The following is a 22,323-nucleotide window of genomic DNA, read 5'->3' as shown; positions in this document are numbered from 1 at the left end:
GTGTTGTATGTGTTATATATACATGGTAGATGAGGCCATGAGATTGAAAACTTACTAAAATAATATTCAAGAACTTAAATATTTCCAAATTCTTCCAGACATGTACACATTTCCCCCCAGTGCTACCTCAATTAGATGTACTTTTCTAAACAGTATTCAGAAAGGAAGAAAAAGAAGGAAGGGACACAAATGAGGTAAGCAGAGGACAGCACACAAACCTCACCAAGTGGCAGAAGCATCATCTGGCAAGGGAAATCCTGTCAGACCACACACCCACCATACAGAGACCATGCATGGGTCCTGTACTGTGGTGAGCAGAGACCTAGTCTGCAGTGCTATGATAAAGCTGGTTTGGACTTAAGGCCCATAGACATTTCTGGCCAGTGAAAGCAGCAGGCTACATTCAGGTAAGAATGTAAAAACTGAGAAAGGGTTCAATTCCTCAAACTTTGAGGAAGGAAAACACACACACAACCAGGTTGTGTTATATTTTATCTTTAATAAAAACAACTAAAAATTGTAAAAACAGCTTGGGAATTAGTTGTTGAGGACTGCTTTTCTCCCTAACAAACAATTACATACCAATGACACTTTTCTGTGGAATTTGACAACAGGCAAGGAAGACTGTTACTACACTTTGCAATAGGTCTTCTGAATAGAACACTGGTAGTTGAATCAGCTTTTCCTCATCTAAAGGCTTTAAGTTTACAAAGCTACTGCTTATATACATTTTTGTGTAAATGTTACAGAGGAATGACAGGAATTATGGCACACCATAAAGATCAAAATTGTCCAGCTTACTTAATAGAACAGGCTGTTACAGACTATTTTGTATGAATTTCAGTTCTTAATAGAATGCAGATATGAACTAACACATTAAAACACATTATAAAAACATAAGGAAGCAACAGGGAACATTTAACTTGTTACTAGACTTGTACAAGACCAGTGCTTCCCAGCTCTGCAGGTCCAATGCTTCTCAGCATACTGTTCTCCATAAATTTTTTTTTTTTTGAGGTTTCTTGCAGGCAGTCTCTTTTTTTCCTACTTTGAGTCTGACTGTATCTTGCAATAGTGGATACACCATCCACAAACCTGGTCTTGTAGAGGACATTTGCATTGTTGAACATTCCATCCTTCAAGGACACCACAATAAACTAAAACAAACCAGAAACACTTAAAATAAATGCTGCTGTCCAAACAACACTAGAAAAGGCTTCCAAAGAGAGGACTCCTTTTCCTTAATTTGGCTAATACCTCAGTAATAATCTTAAAAAAGTATTTAAAACTAACCAAGGCCCAAGAGGTCCCAACAGAGGGACCTGTGCTACACAGGTCCCACTTTTTCTGTAAACCCACTTCTTTCATGTAAACCCACTTTTTCTGCAGCTAATGACACTCGTGTCCATATCCCAGCACCTGGCCTGGGATACAGTCCACAATGCAGGATGCCTGTTTGTGATGGAATAAAACACAGAAATAACTGTGCCACTAATTATGAAAGAATCTTCCCTAGTAGATTCGTACCTAGGATCTTACCTAGTCAAAAGATATTACTCAAATAATTTTGCAATACTTGTTCCCCTTACATAATTTGGAATGGTCAAGTCCTTACATCAAATAGAGACAGGTACTGCCTTTTTTTCATGTGCAGGTCACAATGATACAGAGATCCTTTCCAGTACTGCCTGACTTATTTCAATAGGGTCAACATGAAATATCTTGAACCTCAAGTTAAATATCTCTAGGAAAAAGAATTCAGGATGTTATCATGCCTGAAACTGAGCGTACCACAGATACTCCTCCCTCTTGCCCCATTTTAAGCAGTGCAGCAACAACATTCAAGTTTCACAACTGCCGTTATCAGTCTAGCTTTCAGTTGAAACAACTCAGAAATACAACACACATCCATAGAATAAAAGGGGTAAACAGTTCAGAGTCGTCAGTGCCAAACTGCCTTTGTAAATAATGGAACTCTTAGCAATCTGGGCTGGTGGAAGGTGTCCCTGCCTGTGGTCAGGGGATTGATCTAGATGGTCTTTAAGGCCCCTTCCAATCCGAACCATTCTATTACCACAATAATTTCAAGATCATACCTGGGAGTGTCTGAAATGAGTTTGAAGCATCTGCCCAATATTCTGGGTATGAGACAGATCAAGGGCTGCATCCACTTCATCCAAGATGTAAACTGGGGCAGGCCTGAAGAGGAGCATGGCTAATATCAAGGATAAGGCCACCAATGATCTAGTATGGAGACAAGAAAATTATGATTTAGTCTTATCTGATGGGCTCTGGCTTTTGAAAACAGTTGTTGAAAGGCAATGAAGGTGGTAAAGGGCCTGGATCACAAGTCTGATGAGGAGCAGGTACTGGTGTTGTTTAGCCTGGAGAGAAGGGGGCCCAGGAGGGGCCTTATTGCTCTCCACAGAAAGGAAGGTGTAACCAGGTGGGGATTGGCCTCTTCTCCCAGGTAACAAGACAGGCCAAGGGAAAATGGCCTTAACTTAAGGGTAGGTTTAGACTGGATATCACGAAAAATTTCTTCACTGAAATGGTTATCAAGGATTTGAATGGGCAACTCAGCCCATGGAAGTGCTTGAGTCAGCACTCATGGACAGATTTAGAAGGATATGTAGATGTGGGGTTTAATGACATGGTTTAATGGTGGACCTGGCAGTTAATGGTTGAACTTGATGATCTTAAGAGAGTTTGTCCAACCTAAATGTTTCTATGATTCTAAAATAGTCCCTCAAAAACACATTACTGCTATGGTTCTGAAGAGATGGAATGGTAGTTTCCCCATTTCAAAACATAAAGTCTTCTGTCAGAAACAGCAAATATTACTTCTTCTTATTGGAAGATCACATTAGTTGGGTGATGATATTTGAAATTACGCTGTTGTTCAATTTCCAGTTCTGAGTTTTGCAGTGTTTTTCCACATCTTGTTCTTTAAGTATTCTGTCCTTAGAAAGGACAGAATATGACAGAGTTCTGTATCTCTGTCTCACCTCTTCCCAAATTCAGTTTCTGCTTTTCAGCTTGTAAAGACCTTTTTTTTCCTTAGAAGTTGCAAAGAAGCACATGCCCTACACAGTAGCCATAAACACTGGAGAAGGAAACTGTTGCCATGACACTACCTTTATACCAGGGAAATACTTGCCTATATAGATTTTTGTGGTTACAAGTCAAGGAGAGGAGCATTTAATTCAAGGTTACGTTAGTACTACCTAACGTAGCGGTAGTACTAAATGGTGGTTTTCTCGCCATTCAATTCTTTTTTTTCGCCACTTCTGTGTGACGGGAGTAAAATCTTGTTTGTTATACTAAGTAAAGCATTGTTCTAAGTCAGAATATAGTAATAGCGCTTCCAATATTGAGCCCATTTGGAAGGAAGCAGAGTCCCTGACTTGACAAGGAAAAGATTCATTTTTTGCTTTTCAGAACTTTAATTAGTTAGACATATCAATTACATACAAAATTACAATGGAAAATTAATTCACCAACCTTTGTCCTCCACTAAGTTCTGTTAAGTTTTCCTTCCAGGTCTTTCCTAAGCCAACTCTGAACTCCATACCAACAAAGACATTGTTACTTTTACAGGGTGCTAGCATAGCTCTGGCTCCAGGTAGGAGTGTTGAGAAAATGGAACCAAAGTCTTCATTGACCTAGAAGTCAGACCACAAAAGATGTATAAGTGTGCTCTGGGATCAAGAGCACAAAGAGTGAAAAACTTAGTGATGAGCAGCACAACACTCGAGACATCTTTCCCAGTTCAACATGGTGACTTCCCATGTCACATACAGGACAGTGAGAAAACATTAGCTTTTACTTTTTCTGTACTGAAGAGAGAAGCAACACCAAAGGATATATGACACCTCATACTAAGCATTTTAGAAGGATCCAATGAAAGACATATTGGAAGGCTTCTTTATGCTATCAGCCAGGGAAATTATTATGGCCCTAACTCAGATTTATAAACTGGCAAATTGCAATTTCCATTTCAATTAATGGACTACTAAAAGTACAAGCACCATGTAAGACATATATGCTGGCATCCTCCCTACTCTTCTTCTTCCCAGGTTTACTTAAGCAATGTCCCGGTATGGGATGGGATGCAACTTTGTAAATGTAGATTAAAATTTCCTAGGTTTAGGAATTTAACCAAAAACACTCTTATTCCGCCATGCATGATGCTTTTGCATTACAGCTCACTAATTTCTGCCAAACACAATTTTTACAATGAAAAAGGTACCACTTTGTCAGTGATATTCTAAGTACAGGCAGGATAATTAATATTTAAATAGATACTTCATCTATGTGCAATTTAATCTTGGTTAAAATCAATTTTCTCAAAGGCCAAAAAACACAAGTTCTGCTGGTACAGCAGAAAATAAAGTGTCAGAAGATTTCCATGTAGAAAGGGATAATTTTATACTTTTGTTATAATTCATTATATGAGAGACCTGGTAAAAAGGCAGAGTGCCTAGGTAAAAGAAACATAAATCAGACATTGCTCTACCCCAGTATTATGTATCCTGACAGTAACAGAAGCAGTACCCCAGGTCCACAGCCCCGCACTGTAGAGGGCAACATAGTAGCAGAAAATTTTTACTCTAGTAAGATACTGGTTTAAGAAAAGAAAAAACACCAAAAATAAAACTTGGCTGTATTTCAATATGCCTTAACCTCATGAAATGTTTGTGGACCCTAAAAGGGAATGAGAAAGTAGTTTTTCAGGTTTAAATGGACCTTTACAATTCTCAAAGAATTCATGTCTTATTCTCAAAAGTGGGAATAAACAGGAGAAATAAAGTGGCTATTTTTAAATATAGGTCAGGGATATTAGTTCTGAAAATAGACTTTTTTTCCTAAGGAAATATGCAAAACAGTAATATAAGGTAAATATGATTCTCAACTAAACCATGAAGATAAATTTCAAGTGTCATACCTTTTTCCAAGCAATATCTAAAGCTTGTTTTTTCTTCATGTCAAGCTCTTCAATAACTGCGAGAATTTTTATCTTGTCATTCTCTACAATTCTTTTTTTCTTCATTAAGTCATTGTACTGGTGCAAGGAGAAGAAAAGATTGATTTCAATGAACTTTGTGCTCAAATGCATTTTGTGCTAATCTTACAGCTTCGCTGTATCATTGTGTAGCAATGAAATAGTAATTAACCACAAGATTAAAATCCAGTGCATTCATTTAGCTGCATGAGGGATGTAAATTTTTTGATTATTTTCAAATTAAAGCATCAGAATTTTCAACAATCAGCAAGGGGGAAGGATGACATTGCTCTAAAAGTTGCACTTCCCAAGTTAATCATGTTTCATTTGCTTTTCCATAGAAGAAAGGATAGTTCTAGAGGCTGATGGAAGAAACAGTACTGGAGAAGCTGAAGAATAAAATCAGTGGGCAGTTTTCAGAAAATCCTGGAATAGCCTGAAAATACAGATTAATTCAAGACAACCTTGCTACACCATCAAGCTTTAAGATGAATATATTTTCGGTCTGCAACTTTTAATTCAGTGTATAGATCTCAGATACTCTAATGGACATCACAAAGCTTGCTAATGCTTCAGCTTAGGATGAACTGGGGTAGGAAGGATTAAAATAGTATTTTTTACCATCCAAAGTCACGAATATGAGTAACCTAAAAACCTGTCGCGCCAGAATGTAAGATTAGTATGAAAGAACCAGCAAAAGGTTTAGTTTTATTTTTGGTGTATTGAGAAATAGAGCACATGAAAACATAAAGCTACATTATATATATCAGTATGTATTGTATATATACCATATGACCAGCCTGCTCAATCTTTATAGATTAAAGCATAGAATGTTTACCCTTTCCTCTGCATCAGAAAGCATGTTCATAGCTCTCATGTTCACATTCCTTCCCATCTTCTCTTTATGCTCCTGCAATTTCTGCAGCTTCTCACTTGCTTCTTTAGGGTTGCAACTTTTGAAATCATAGGCTGTGTTTGGCTGGCCAAAGAGTGGTTTGTCTGAAGCTATCCACTTATATTCTTTCAACATTTTGGCCACCTTTAAACAAAAAGTTATGTTGAGGCTTTTTCCTCATCCTTCTCAAATGTGAACTAAAAATTAAAACAAACAAACAAAACAAAAAAAAACCCCACCTATATTCTGAAATTACCACATTAATTCTTCTACCCCAATGCAGCACAGGTACATATCTTTACAATGCTTTGTGTGATTTCCTTCACTGTGGACAAACAAAGCATTTAAGGTAGCTTTCATGTACATCTTTCTTACGTACTTCAAGCACATTTTTTTCTACATCTGAGCTATACCAATGTCACTACATCTTGGAATTACTTTCTTTAATTAGTTATCTAATTTGTCCATACAGTCAGAATGTTCTTACTGATCACTTTCTCACCATGATCTACTCCCTGTTAGTCCATACAGATAATCTCTTTTACAATGTACAATTTCCACTCCCTCTTCCTCCAATAAAAATTTTACATTGAGACCTGCAAATATGACAGTGCTTAAAAGAGAAGGGCTATTTCCTTTGCATGTGGCAAGGGAATAACCATTCTTGGTCACAATGTAAAGAAAAGCACAATTTCAAAATACCTTGGCACCAGCATCAGCAGCCTCTTGTTGACGTTTGGTGATGCTGTGTTCTAATTCTTTAACCTTAAGCTGTAATTCATTATTTTGTTCTCTGTATTTTACCATCTCTGCAGATTTATCTTTAATTGCATTATCATGTAATGCAATTACTTCCTTTTGCTTGGCAAGCTCCTTCTGTGCTTTCTCTACAGATTCCTGAAAAAGCAAATCAGCAGACATTTATTGGCCTCTTTTAACATTGGCATTAAAGCCTCATTAGAACTGACACAGCAAGAAGAAAAAAATCACATGTGAAAGTGAAGCAAAAAGAAAAAATACTACCTAGGCTGATTGAGTGTAGTAAGTGAATCTGCAGAAAAAAATACACATTATAAAGTGAGGATCAGAGGATCACACAGAGTAACATCAAAATGGATAATGGAACCCAGTATTTATTCACTTTTACCTCTGTTTTAGCCACTTCAGCCACCAGAGCATCAATTTGATCCTGGTAGGATTTGATTGCTTCCTCTGCAGCTGTTATCTGTTGTTTATAGGAGGCCTGCTCTTGTTTCAGTTCTTCAAGTTCCAGAACTAAAGCTTTGACTTCCTAAAGAGATGTTTTCCAATTTATTAGTTATACTTAAATGAAAAGAATTAAGATTCAGTTTGATTTAGTAAATGCTGTAGAAGATTAACAGCACCCATTCTTGAGCAAGACTGCAATCCCACAAAATAAAGAAAGAAAATACAAAAAACCTCAGCACAGTAATATATTAAGTCCCAAAACTGAGAGTATTAAAACCTCAGGAAAATCATACTTTCTGATTTTTGCAGCCACTTTTAACATTAAGAGAACTGCCAACAGAAGTGAAGTTTTACCTGCTGCATGTCTTTTATTTTTTTGCTTGAAGCGTCTGCCTTTTTCTTGGCATTGTCTAGTTTCTGCTCCGCATTTTTCCGCTCTTTTAGACATTCTGCTTCTGCATTTTTGATTTTATTCTCTAATTCCTTGTATTTTTTTTCTGCTTTCTTTTTGGTCTCTTCAGTTTTGTTTAATGTCTCTTCACAAGATGCTGAATCAAGAAGTAGAGTACTGAGATTGATCGCTGTTCTCATCTTTAAATTTACACCCTAAATGCCAACTGAAATAAATCTCTGCCCCCAACAGGAAATAAGTGGTTGAGCACTCACTAGTTGCTGAAGTCAGATATTTCAATGATTATTCTAAGACTGTGTGCTTTTGCTATCAGTTATTGGTAGGGGACCAAACAGCCATTATGAAAAGATGACCATTTTTTTTGATAGAGGGAAGAATGTCAAGTCACAGGATCAAGAAGTAATTAATCAGATGGCTATCTAACAAGATATCATTGCATCCCTGGAATACAACATCGAGATATGTATCACTTCTGGCCATTTTTTAGAAGTTTTACTCGTTGGTGCATTTTGTGCAATTTTGTCTTTCCTTAGCTATATGAAACACTATTTCTTTCCAATGCTTTCTTGTTATGCAAACTATATTACTAACTTTAAGTATCTACAGAAACAGATGGCTTGAAAAAAACAAAGATTACACAAATATGGGATTAAATCAATTTTTAAACTTTCCTGCAAAGACGTATTTTCCTTTATTACAAAGTATATAAAAAACATTCCATAAGAGTATAACCTTTACTATACGAGAATGACCATCTTTAAGTGAATCAGCTCTATGCAAGTATACTGTGATTCTGTGCTTGTTACATGTTCTAAAATATAAAGCTAATATTTTTAAAGTGAAAAGTACTTCTTTCTTAAATAAAGAATGTGTAACTCAAACAGCCTGATATCCATCTCATTCTCAGCAATTAGTTTTCAGGTAACAGTAAGAACACATTTGTCACCAATGGTTTTCTTCAGGGCAATCAGCTCTTCCTCTTGTTTGTGGTAAGCACTTTGACAAAGCCTCTTGTGCAGTAGCTCTGCTTCCTCAGACTTCATCTCCCATTGCTGCTTCAGTTGCTGATACCTTTGGAGACAGTAGTGACACACATTGCTATATGGAAGGGTACCCAGCATCTCGCTTTCAAAGCTGAAGTAAGTAGATGAATATCTATATTCCATTTCTCATGTGAGATACAGTGATGACAGTACGGCAAATAAGCTTAAATGAATGAAAATCTGACATAATTGCTTTAATAATAATTGTGAGGTTTATAGGCATGTAAGTTATTATATATGTAGCTTCTGCTATTTAGCCCTGATCTGACCTATTAAAACAAATGTAACTTTTTTCCCAATTGGCATCGTGACAGATGTTAGGGCGAAGAATTAAAGAAAAGATATTAAAAGCAGAAGTTCCTTCCTCTTCTTGGTGATATTTCTGGAAGTCTACTGCAGCTCAAAACAATTTGAAAAAATAAATCCAGCTGGTAGGTAGCATGTTATTCAATGCTATTTCCTTATGGCATTTTTGCAGAACTGACTAAACACTTTTTTTTTGTTCCATCTTTTAATATGGTATTCAGTAACTGAGTAGCTGAAAATCAAATATACTTAATATTATTTAATTTAAATGCTTACAGCAGTATCACTCAGATAGTTGTTTTTAACATCTTTTTATTTTCTTGTGAGAAAAATTAGACTGACCACAAATTGGAATTCTGTACAGGTGTTAAAAATATGTCTGGAACAGATCCATTCTTCAATGGACTTAATGAAAATTCAGCCAATTTCAATTAGATACCAATGTGTACCCTTTTTTTTTTTTTTTCTTGCTCTGTATTATCCAAAACAAAATGGTTTTGCATGTGTTTTTTAAAAAACTGAATTTGCTTTTTGATTACTGAACTTACTAATTATATTGGGAGGAGGGAAAGGAAGGAAATTACTTTCTGCATATTACATTCTCGAAAGGCCTATGGCCTCCCAAAAGAACTCATTACATTAAATTTACTCAGTCACATTAAGAGAAATTATACACATTGTATAGTGTAAACCTTACCTTTCAGCAACCGTCTTCAAGCTTGCCAACTCCTTCTCTACAGCTCCAAGTTCAGATTCCTTTTTCTTGAGTTCTATTTCAACATCTTTCATTTCTTGAAGTTTAGACAATATTGGTGCAGCCTGTGAGGATGCACCTGTTCAATGAAAAAATTTAAAAGCCAGGCTGATTGGAATTAGACCAGTGGATTCACCACTGGTAATTGCAAATTCTAAACATTAATAATGAGGCAGGCTGATGAGAAACAGAGTTGAGCAACAGAGAAGGCAGCTAGGCTAAAGCTAGAGTTCTCAGGAAAGAAAGACTACCTCATCTGTTAACAGAACATAGTTCTGCAGTCTTTGAATACTACACATGCATATCTTACGCAAACAGCTAGCTTTCCATAATTTATGAAATTATTACAAACCAATGATGAATTACTTCAAAAAGTGCTTGAATTCCAAGCACTTCTGCTTCCAAGAGGATTATACAGGCTAATAAGATTTAAGTATTTAAAATCTAAATTACTTTATGTGAAGTTTGTAATTAATTTTTTCTTAAACTAATTAATATTATTTCAGCTGAAGACAACTTTAGCTCAAATGTATTATTTCCAGTATGTATCTAAGTAAAAAGGTTACTGTAAATTTTTATAAAAAATATGCAAGAGCAGTAAACATATTAACAGACACAATATTATTAGTATTATATGAATAGAACCAGCAATTGCCTCCATGCAGAGTTCCTTGGGGATCAAACACATCTCCATCAAGAGTAACACTTCGTGTCATTATCCTTTTGTCGAAAGTCACTTTCTTAGCATTATCCATGTTATTACAGACCAGTGTTGTTCCAAAGACGTATTCCATTGCTTTCTGCAGTTCAGATTCGTATCCAATTAGAGAAAGGGCTAAATGCAAGTTAGCATGCCCAGCCTAGAAATCAAACAAAATGCAATTAGTATGCCTTAAGTTATAAAAAGTTTCAAATTTAATTTCTGTCTTTTGTTGATAATAACTCTTCCAAAAGTATCATCACATTTTAAAACTATTTCAGTTACAAGTGGAATAATTAATACCCATTTAAACCTCACAAAATTGAAAGGACACAAAGAAAAACAAAATCAATACATCCTCAAACCCTGTGCAAATTCTTATTAAAATAACCATTAAGAATCTCAAGTTCTTAGTACAGAAATAAAATTAAAATGGGACAGAAGCAATATATGGTAAAGAGTGTATTTATTTACATACCAGGCTTTGGGCCAACTTGACTATGTCTTCTTGAACACACCTGGCTGAAATTTTGTTTAAGGGAATGATGGTGTATCGATGCTTTAGTTCACCCTTCTCTAAAAGCTTTTTGCCAGTAACCTCAAATGAAATATAGTTACAAAGCATACCTTGAGTACACAAGTAATTTTGTAAAGTAAGACAACAGGGCATTGGAAGAAGAACACATTGTTGCCATCAACTATGCATGCCTTTCTTGACCCAATTAAAACATGTATAGGGTCCAAACCCCTCTCAAGCATTCAGTAACAAGGCACATGCTTGCCAACCCAAATCATACAACCGCATCTCAAAATTCAGAGTTCTGTACTAATGAAATAAACTTACTTCTGTGTCCACAATAATGTTATAGAGTTTCCCTCCAGCCACCGCTTCCAGGGCTTTGGCATTGGATAGATCTTTCACGGTGATAAGAGACACAACAGGGCCTTTCACATGGTTTGGATTCCAATTTTTTTCTGGATGTCTTAAAATAAATATAAATTATGACTGCGAATCATGTTTGTTTTTCTCTCACACATCCTTAAAAAATTTATATTTAAAACCCATGATGTTTATTGTTCTTGTATAAGCAATTCTAAATTCTGTCAGAAAAAGAACCCCACGAAAAAATGGCTAAATTAAATACTCCACAGGAAGAGATTCAACAATAAAGCGTCAGTTACATATGATTCAGTTACATAGTCATTAAAAGAATGTAATTCCTGATTTATTTCCATATTTTTTCAATGGATTTTTCCAATGGGCTCTGTTATTACCACAGCTATAGGAGTGTGTTCAGCCTATTACACAAAAAATTAAACCTGGGAATACAGATATTTGGCTGGAGTTGACCTCCAAAAAGCAAGTCTACTTCTGTCCACAGGCAGGAATCAATGATTACATATTTCCCAGTTTAGACCTTTGAATTGTATGGCTTTAGCTACTGAACTTATGACTTGGAAACACCATCAGACAAAACTTTTAAATTCTTGTGACTTAGATAAGATTATAAAATCTCACATTCCCCTTCACTTTGCAGCATGGGTAAGACAGTGATTATTCACTGGCAGTAAGAAAAAGACAGCAAAAGCTAAGACATTGGTAGAATTATGTGGTAAAAGGCCCCCAAAAGCCCTTTGAAACATCTTTCAGGATCACACTGAGATCTTACTTGTATGTAAACTGTAGATGAGGAAATTTTGCCATTAAATTTTCACTCAGTTCTCTTAGCCGGCTGATATCAGAAATCAATGCCTTCTTTTTTGCTAGGAGGGCTTCTCCTTTTTCTTCTTCAGAACACAAACAGTAGACATATATCCAGAGCAGAGAAACCTATTAGCTTAAAAATTGGTATCCTACACTGCTTATCTACATATAAGTAGAGAAGACTTTTTTAAATTATCTGTAAATTTTCAGACTAAATAAATTAATACCATCATGACACCAAACATGCAAAGAAAAAGCTTAAAGAGTTAAGTAACTAAAGGTTAATCTGGAATATCAGCTAACAGTAGTGTCTGAAACAAATGTTACCTGGCATAAGAAACAAACTCTAAGTAGTGTTTTAGGTACAGAAACCCAGGAAGTAATAGGGGTCTTGGTATCTTTTACCATATAAATTTTAGCTGGAATTTCATTGTGCCATCAAACTTCAAAATGTTCAGCCCAACGTTGATATAATCAAATTATTTTAAGCTGCTGTCTGTGAAAGTTTAAGAGTTTGCAGAGTTTACATCAGAGGAATTTATGCACGAAAGCAGTGTAGTTGATTTTTTATTTCCCTCCTGCACAGGAGTTGGGTGAGATGTCCAACAGCAGCTCTCATAGTGCTGTTCTTTGTGTTTCTACTGAAAAAGCATAGATGTAATACAGTTTTGGCTACTGCTAAGAATGGTGGCACAGCACCAAGGCTGTCCCTCCAGTCCCTCTTCCAAAAGCCAGTAGGCTGTGAGTGGGCAACAGGTTGGGAGGGGACATAGACAGGATATGGGGTCCAACAGATGTTCCGTACTATTATGAAGGTGTGCTCATCAGTAAAAGCTAAGAGAAAGGATGAGGGAAGGGAGCATCCATTATTAAGGCCTTTGTCTTCCAAAACAGCCTTCCAAAACAGCATACTGAGGTCCTACTTCACAGGAAGTGGCTGAACAATGCCTTCTAATTCCTGATGGGAAGCAGAGAATAAATAATTTTGTTTTCCTTTGTTCCTGCATCCTCCAGCCAGCTCCAAGACAGACCTGCCACCGGCCAAGGCCAAGATCATCACTGATGGTAGTGAAACCTCTGGAATAACATATTATGGAAGGGGGAAAAAAGGCCAAACCTATCTGCAGTGGCTGGAAAGAGGAGTGACAATATGTGAGAGGAACAGTCCTGCAGATACCAAGGCCAGTGAAGGACAGGGAGGAGGTGCTCCAAGCACTGGAACTGAGATTCTCCTGCAGCCTCTGGTGCAAACCATGCTGAGGTGCAACATGGATCATGTAGTCTGTGGAAACCAACACTGGAGCACGGTCCTGTCAGGATCTGCAGACCCATGAACAGATGAGCCCATGCTGGAGCAGGTTTGCTGGCAGGATGTGTGACCCCCAAGGGGACCCACACTACAGTAGCCTGTTTCTGAGGGATTGCACTCCATGAAAGGGACCAGTGCTGGAGGCCATGAGAAGGATTCACAGTTGAGAAGTTCAAGGAGGACTGCCTCCCTTGAAGAAAAACCCCATGGTGGAGCAGGGGAAGGGTGTGAGTGTGAGTGACCCTGAGCAGGAAGGAGGGGCAGAGACAACATCTGAGGAACTGACTGCAGCCCCCATTCCCTATCTCCCTGCACCACTCATGGAGAGGAGGTACAGAAAATCAGAAACAAAATAGAGTCTGGGAAATTAAGTTAAATTGATTTCCCCAAGTCAAAAGTCTATTTTGCCCATGACAGTATTTGTCAAGTGATCTCTCCCTGTCCTCATCTCAACCCATGAGCTTTTGCAGTATATCATCTCCTTGTCCTGGCTTGTAAGATAAGCATATATTCTATTTGCCATCTGTTGGGCAGCTTTCTTATCTTTTCCAAGAACAATGTCTCCCTCCGGGGAGATGTCTTCTGTTAATGGGTCATTGAATGGCTCACTGCATGACTGATAATGTTATATCATCCCATTGAGAGATGCTCCACCCAGAGGGAGGAGCCAAGCATCCCTACGGCATAAAATCAGCATTTCTTGAGACAGCAACTCAGCCTCTTCACTGGATTCCCAGAGGAAGACCAGGCCCATCTACTCTATCACCAGACCTTCACAGAAAACTACACCCTTCTACTGGATCATCGCTTCAGCAGCATTTCATCTGCCACTCCAGGACCAGAAGGAGCAGCCACCATTTAACTGGACTATCACTAACACCGTGACTCCTCAGGGAGTCAAGTTTCTGACTCTATCAGTAGTTTCATTTGTACTAATTACTTTTTTTTTTCTAGTTTATTTTTTTTCCTAGTAAAGAACTGTTATTCCCATTCCCATATCTTTGCCTGAGAACCTTTTTATTTTGAACTTGTGGTAGTTTGGAGGGAGGGGGTTTACCTTTTCCATTTCCTTCACAGACTCCTGTCTTTTTAAAGACACTCCTCTGTCTAGTTAAGAAGGGGTGTGACAGAACACCTTTGGCAAACACCTGGCATCGAATCAGGGTCAACTCATGACACTTCTATACTCCTTTGCAGATTGCCCCAAAATTATGCATCAGAAGTCTGTACAGACCTGAATAGTTCAGCTCCTTCATTTGCTTCTCTAGGGTTATTTTCATTTTTTCGACAGCTTCAAATGTATTTCGGTCTTTCTTGTAGCCTTCATCCATCTTTTTAACTTCAGCTTCTTTTGCCTTTAATTCTTTTTGTGCATAATTCAATTTCATTTGAGCCTGTAAGAAGTAAGCAAATATGGAACCAGATCTTCAAAGACAAACTTACAGGTGCAAATTTAAAACACTTGCACTATCAAGCTGCCCGTGAAATTTATGAAATTTTCCACTGGTTGCAGATACGACAAAAACCAGCCTTGGCTTTTGAAAATAATGGCACAGGTTATTTGGAAACAAAACCACAGGTCTTGTATTTAACTATGGTAACATATTAGAACATGAATAAACTCTGAGAAGAAACAAACTAATTTAAGGTGGGATATAGCTGTCCTTATTACTCTATGGAGAAGAATTTCTCTGTAAGTGAGACAAGGAAAGTGAACTTTGGAAATTTAAACTCCACTATCAGAACTACCGCAGCAGAGGTCTTCTATCTTAAGACAAATCAAGCACCATCTCAGTCACGTGATGAGCATACAATTTAACTAAGGAGAAAATAGTTTCTTCTAAACTCTCCATTTCAAAATCACAGGCATCTTTATTCTGATTCCATTAAGTTTAACTGCCAAAATCTCTTTGATTGTACACCATGAACAACAGTCCTCATTTTTTCCTATTCAATACTATTGATCATTTGAGTACAGTGAATCCTTTATATCTCAAATGCCAGTTTCTAATACTTCCTTGCAGCAATGCTACAGCATTTTCCTGTGCAAAGATATTTAGTTTATATTTTATCAAAAAGTTCATTTAATGCATATGCCAAAATATAAAATATCTTGCATAGATATTCTGCACCTTTTTTCGTTGATCTTTCAATTTTCAAAAGCATGAAGGCAGGTCTGACACAGGCAGAGGTTTTTCTTACCTGTTTAGCATCTGTTAGTGCTTGGCTAATTTCATTTTTGCAGATCATCATCTGTCCTGAAAGAGTAGCTTCTTCACCATCCTTATTGCTGGACAGGCCAGCAGATACAGCATTAAAATGCTGTTGTGCTGCAGCTAAAGCATGTGCATCTTTTTCACTTTCTTCCAATAAAACATTTAGTTCTTTCTCTAGATTCTTTACTTCTTTCTCCTTTGACACTAATGCTTTAGAATCCTTCAGCAAAACAAAACAAAAAAAAAAAAAAAGAGAACTTAAGAGAACTTGAGTCTATTACTTTAAAATTCATGTTGTTTAGCTGAGGAGCAACAAGTAGTTTCATCAACTAAATATCTATGACCCTTTGTCAGATTTTGTGATCTTGCAATATGTCTTTGTATGTTTTCAAGTGTGTTACTTGCCCCATGAGTGTACTGAATATCTACAGAGAGATGAAATGCAGGAAGTAGTAACAACTGCCCAGGAACTAGGAGAATTATCTCTCTTCCTAATATCTAAAAAAATGATCCTCCTGCATAACAAAACATTGATTGTCAAAAATATGCAAAGCAGAGATTTCCTATTTAACATTAAGAGTAAATGTCCAGAAAGCATAATAGTTTGAAGCTACAGAGACCTCTGCTGAGCTTAAGAGAAAATTTGGAACTATGAGGAGTTGCACTTTATTTGTATTTACATCATATCTTTTTCCAAAGAGAACCTACTACTTATGCTGAACAAATTAAACAATGCCCTTAACATTTGTCTCTGCTTTAATGTAATTCTTGCCAATCACAGGATTCTTTATACCATAACAGGAAAGAAAAAACCAGCTATTCCCACAATCTGAATTAATTTAGTATGTAAAGAAAATTATATAAAAATATATATAAAATATATATAATATATATATAAATATCTTACCTTCTGCATACGTGTTACCAATTCCTTATGCTTAACCTCTTCACCTTTTAAGTTTTGCTTCTTGAGATCAAGAGCACTTTGTGCTTTTGTATTAACTCTTTGATTTGCTGAAAGAGTAGCTTCTAGTTCATGGAGTTTACCACCAACTTCCTACAAACAGTAATAAAGGAAATTTAATTTAGCCTGTGACACCAACGCAGTATTTGTAATACTTCGTCTTCTGTTCAGAGCTTTTTGTAGAAGGAAATCTGACCAGGCAGGCAGTAGTCTCCAATACAAAAGGTCAGACCATCTCCACCTCTGAAATCCAACTTAACTAGAACGTATTATTGAAGACCCACACCACTTCATAAGATGGGACACTATCCCTGTATAGAAGGTGGATTTAGACATCCAAAGACTCTATGGGCCATCCTGTATGTCATTAAATTTACTGCCCCCAAAATCGAAGTCAATACTGATTACTGCCAACAAAACCTTGCTTACTTTTCTTTTGAGGCATCAACAAAAAGGGAGAAAAAAGCCTCTGGCAAAACTTACTGTTGAATGCATAGAGTAAAAACATGAAGTCAAACAGGTTTTATGCTTCAGTTATTTTTCATTTGCATCAGACAAAAAAACCAGACAACTTTAAATGGATGTCTTCTAGACAAAACCGACAATAAACAATGCATAACCTAAGCTACACACCAGAAGATAAAAATGCAATGGTATATTATCTATAAAAATAATTCCAGTATCTTAAAATTCTTGGTATGCAGGTATTCAGAGGAGTACAACTCTGTTTTCATTTACCTTATCCTTTTCCTTTTCCATATCCACTATGTCTTCATTAAGCTGTTTTAACTTCTGTTCAATTTCAGCCCTTGATTCCTGAAACTTCTTGACATTAGATTGCATTTCCTTCAGCGTATCAGTGGAGGATACCTTTGTTTCTTCAGCCAGAACAAACTGATAAGCTACACAAAAACGGCTTAAATGTTCTACTTCTCGTACTATTTTTTGGTATTCTAGGTAGGATGCTCGTTCCTGAAGAGACACACACACACACAAAAAAAAAAAAAAAAAAAAAAACAAAAAAAAAAAAAAAAAAAAAAAAAAAAAAAAAAAAACCCAAAAAAACACACAAAAAATAAACCCTCTAAATTTTGATAGAAAAACCAAGTTACATAAGACTACTACAGAAATCTTTTAAGCACTTCTAAACATCAGTATTTGTAAGTAAGAGGATGAGAGGATGGATTCTTCATGTTATTCTCAGCTAAAATAATATTCATATAACTGATTGCACACCAGAAATACCACTTGATTTAGTTTTTTAAGAACTAAGAAAAATTTAAATCTATTTTTATCTAGTTCTCTTGTTTTCTTCCTTCTCTCTACATCTCTCTCTAGGATTTCCTGGAAGTACAAAATGTCACATTCTCTGTATCTGGAAATATGACAAAATTCTTTCCCTTACAAGACTCTGCAGTGCTTGAAAACATGCTATTGTTTTAGTCAAAACTTAGTGGTTCAGGGTAGTTGTGAAAGTATTTTTTCAGTACTTGAAGGACCTACCCTACCACCCTTCTAATTTTTCCATACCTCTTTCAGTTTCTGTAAAGTTGGACTGATCTCCTCATTTAAGACCTGAAACACATAACAGAAGATTTATATTTTGATTTTACTGAACTCTAAACATGTCTAGGCATGGATATCTAGTTCCAGGTGCAGAAACGAAATATTCTAGAACATTGTACAAAGTCAACATTGAACTAGTTGTTCAGTAACCTTTAACAAACATGAAAGAAAGTCTACTTTACAACACATAGTACCATTTGAATGTTTTTCAGTTTGGATTCCTTCTTCTCTATGGTTTTCTGGACAGTTATTTTCTTGCACTCATACATCCTAGTTCCAGCTGCTTCTTCAATCATAGCTAAAATCTAAAATAAAGCAATGCAAAAAACTTTGGTGTTTCTTCTAATGTTAGGTTGGTTCAATTAAGCCGAGTAACTCATTTCCCTCCAACTTTTATTTTTGTTGTCCCCCTCCCAACATATAGATTCTTATAATTCAAATCAGTTCAGTAAAACTTCAGACAAAAACACTCCCACAACTTTCCTACCTCTGGTGGCTTCATATTTAAAACTTTGGTAATTTGTCCCTGGTGACAGAAAGATAAATCAAGATCAGTGGTTGTGTATCATGAAGTAGTAAAAAGAAAAACCAAAACCTCAAACCTGCATTCACTTTTATACATTGTATTACAAGTTCAAGTAGTTTAAAATTTTTTTTGCTACAACAATAATCTAGTTTACTTAATTGTTTTGCTCTTCAAAGTTCAAATAAGTCACACTTTCAGGTAATATACTTGAAGTGGCCCTTACATTGTATCTTAGGCTAATCCTCCACAGTTCTTATTACATCTTAAAGGAGTAATTAAAATATTTTTCCTAGAGTCTTACTGGGTTGCTGATGTTGAATAAGCTCCGAATCATAAACCAGCTTTATTGGTCATGTAGCTGATACATAACAGGTAGAAAGAGAGTACATACAAAACTGTTCCCATCTTTAACATCCACTTGGGACAGTTACATTTCAAACAATAAATCTTGCTCTGTTTTATTATTCCTTGCAAATATTTCAGGGATTTGCCTAGTCCCTTACAGTCTTTGCAATTTGTCAGCTTTCTTTTGATAATTGTGACTTAAGAAGGTACATAACTTCATTCAAGATGCTGTCTAACATAGAGCACAAATAATAGCAAATAAAACCCACCATTTTATAAAATTTATAAAAGCAATACCTATCTGTTAGGGAGGAAAAAAATAGAAAATAAAATGAGAAGATACTTTGGGAAAGTTTTGCTAACAGGAGGGCTACATGAGGTCTTGTGCTACAAGATGTGTTTTAGGGTCAAACTACGCTGTACTGGAAATATTAACGACTTAACAGAATTCATTTTTTCTTGATAAGATGCCACTCTGATTAGGAAATTAAGTGGTTTCTCACTATCACCTTATCTTAAATTTAGTGCAAGTTCTACCCTTTCTGAATTTTATACAGGTGCACACAATACCTGCATAATGAGGAAGTGAGGATTATTGACATTGAGTCCAACGGAACAGAAGAGATCCTGCACATGACTGTTGGCAGCATTTACACCATTGATAAGATACTTACTTCTACCTCCCACAACAACCTAGAGAACAAAGATGAAAAATCTGCTAGGTGTTGTGAGAATATAAACTGCAATGACTAATAAAAAATATGAGCAAATCACACCTGTTATATCTTTGCATACGTATGTATGTGCAAACTATGCAGAACATCAAAACATAACTTGTTTGATATTTAAAATATTTAACTAAAATATAAGAAAGATTAGTCATTGAGGACAATACTGTCAAGAAACTTTCCAAAAACTCTACTTTTAAAAAACCAAACAATCAAAAAGTAATCAAAAACCAAAACACCAACATCTTCACCAGAAAAATAAAGGTTCCTTTGTTATTGGAGGCCAAATTTAACACAGAGTTCCGATATTAAGAGGAAAGATATGAAAGCAGAAAAAGCCTCAAGGTAGAAAATTTTAACTTGCTTTATGAACACTTCTAGCTCGTACACTGGTAGTTTGTGTAACTAACTACACTATAGAAGCAACATAGAAACCTTGCCTCTACTGCAGAAACTCAGAAAATCACCCTTTTTTTCCCCTGACCACTCATAAGCATGGTAAAAATGTAAATAGGTTATGAAAAAATACAGATATTAAAGACTTACCTGCCTAGTCACAGTGATCTCATCATTAGCTTCAAATCCCAGTGGACTTTGACTTTTGTTTGAATTATCAAAGTTAATAGACACGGTTGCCTTTGTAATTCCAGCTTGCCCACTCTTATAAACTAGATCGTGCAAGTTGGAAGCTCGCACCTAAGTCCAGGGAAGAGATAAATACTTTTTTGAAAGAAATTAACATTTTAATTGTACTACTGTAGGTTTTGGAGAAATTAACAAAAAAACCCCAAAGATCTAGCTGCATATTTATGAGTTCATGTGAACTAGCACATGAGAGCTGCAAGGTGCTATCATTGTAAAACCACAAACAGTGTGCACCAGTCTAGTTTTACTTATCCAGATATAACTGCTTCTGCATGAGGCTCCTGACAAACACTGAATACATTTGTAAAAAAAGCCAGCTGACAGTAAATTTATTTAACAAACACTTATTTTTCACAATGCAGTTCACAGGAAAATGATGCAGAAAGTGTTCCTTGAAGGCCTGCTGGCTTTGTCTACAACTGGGGGAAGGTAGGGATGGGAAAGAAAGCAAATTTAAAACTCATCTTCAGACAGAGATTAAAACTGATGTCAAAGCACATATTTTTTAGTGAAAATAGAGCAGATATATTATCTCTTAAATAGCAGGCATCGCATGAAAACCACTTTTAAATTTTTTTCTGATGAACCAGGTAGCAGATTTTAAGACTCAATCCAGAATTGAAAACATTTATTACAAGTTAGTAAATTAGTGCCTGTAGATGTAAAAATGACCTTTGGCTTGAAGTTGTTAACTTTTAAGTGGTTATTTCTAATCTATTGTTTTAAGCCACATACTTTGTGTAACTGTGTGGTACGTGGATGCAGTTGTAACTCAACCTTAATGTAAGACTGAACAACAATGAGACCCAGATTAATGCAATGAAAAATTTAAATAACGGAACTATTTCTTGCAAAGAAGTACCACTTCAGGTCTTCCGTGGGAGGTTACTCACTAGAGTGACATGAAAAGTGGCTAACAGAAGAGAGACTTCTCTTAAATGTCCCTCTCTTTACCTGTGACAGATTGTTGATTCCCAGCACAAAACAGATGGAGTCCAAGATATTGGATTTGCCACTACCATTCAAGCCAGTAATGGCATTGAATAACTGGTCAAAGTCATTAATTTCCGTCCTCTGAGCATAGGATTTAAAACCTTCAAGAACAATTGACTTAATGTACATCTTCTTAATGTTCCTAAAAAGTATTCCACGCAAAAGTATTCCTCTGTGAAGCACTGAGAAAGGTATCCAGATTATAATCCTATATACTTCAGAGTAAAGAAAAAAAAAATCAAATGAATCATACTGCCAAACAAACAACTATACCTGAGAAAATGGAAAGAACACATGCCTATTACAACAAATATATCATGCATTTATAAACGAAAAAAGCCAAGTAAACCACAGATCCAGGCAGTATCCCAACTGTACTTCAGCATTTCTAAGGGACTTTACACAAAGTTTATCACGACACTTAGGTACAGACTCGCGGCAAAACCACGGTTTGTCGGAAAGCGAAGGGGAAGAGGCCGCAAGAGAAGGGGAAGAAAAGCCCCGGGTGTTTCAGAACCCGGCAAAACCTCCCTTTCCCGCTTGCAGAATTGCTGTACCTGTTCAGCCACACCGCCCGCGAGGGGCAAATCCCAGAGAAGCGGCAGCCTCGGCTTTGAGGCACCGCGAACAAGGACCCATCACAGCCCCATCCACAACCCTGCCGCCTTCATCGCGCTGCCCCCGCGGCCCCGCCCGTGATCCTGCTCCAGCGAGCCCTCCCTGCCGGCTCTGATGCTAAATCGGCCGCAGGCAGTCCTGCTTCCCTCCCCGGTCCCTCACTCGCTCACCCCCGTCCAAAGCTGCTCCTCGATGCCAGTGCCTCACTCGCTCCCCCCCGTCCGGGTCCGCTCCCCGATCCCCGGCAGGATCAAATTTTGGCGCCGAGCGTCGCAACCGTTATGGGAGGTGCCTGATGGCGGCCGCCCCGCTCCGTCAGCCCGGCCCTCCCTCCCCGGCGGGAGAGGGGCGGTGCTGAGCGGCGCCTGGCGCCTCCTGGGCAGG

General features: G+C 37.0%; 1 protein-coding gene across 2 annotated transcripts; it reads right to left on the bottom strand.

Annotated features, from left to right (window-relative positions):
- Positions 1–479: 479 nt before the first annotated feature.
- SMC2 (structural maintenance of chromosomes 2) lies at positions 480–22,163 on the bottom strand. 2 transcript variants are annotated; one of them, XM_054002734.1, is made up of 25 exons: positions 22,110–22,163; positions 21,283–21,536; positions 20,230–20,379; positions 19,526–19,648; positions 18,572–18,610; positions 18,279–18,389; positions 18,049–18,093; positions 17,257–17,490; positions 16,462–16,611; positions 15,541–15,774; positions 14,573–14,732; positions 11,995–12,112; positions 11,169–11,307; positions 10,803–10,922; positions 10,280–10,484; positions 9,568–9,703; positions 8,468–8,592; positions 7,464–7,657; positions 7,048–7,191; positions 6,603–6,797; positions 5,844–6,044; positions 4,949–5,065; positions 3,505–3,665; positions 2,097–2,244; positions 480–1,157 (listed from the first exon to the last, which is right to left on the bottom strand). In XM_054002734.1, exons 2-25 carry the CDS (start codon positions 21,448–21,450, stop codon positions 930–932), a joined length of 3,645 nt encoding a protein of 1,214 aa, XP_053858709.1. In that variant the 5' UTR covers positions 21,451–21,536; positions 22,110–22,163; the 3' UTR covers positions 480–929. The 2 variants fall into 2 exon arrangements, with proteins under 2 accessions (XP_053858709.1, XP_053858708.1); XM_054002733.1 differs by lacking the exons at positions 10,803–10,922; positions 22,110–22,163 and having other exon boundaries at positions 21,283–21,520.
- Between the last annotated feature and the right edge of the window lie 160 nt (positions 22,164–22,323).

This window comes from Vidua macroura, chromosome Z, assembly GCF_024509145.1.
Source record: "Vidua macroura isolate BioBank_ID:100142 chromosome Z, ASM2450914v1, whole genome shotgun sequence".
Taxonomy (NCBI): Eukaryota; Metazoa; Chordata; class Aves; order Passeriformes; family Viduidae; genus Vidua; species Vidua macroura.
The sequence above is the reverse complement of the archived record's forward strand: the minus strand, read 5'-3'. Positions and strand labels throughout refer to the sequence as shown.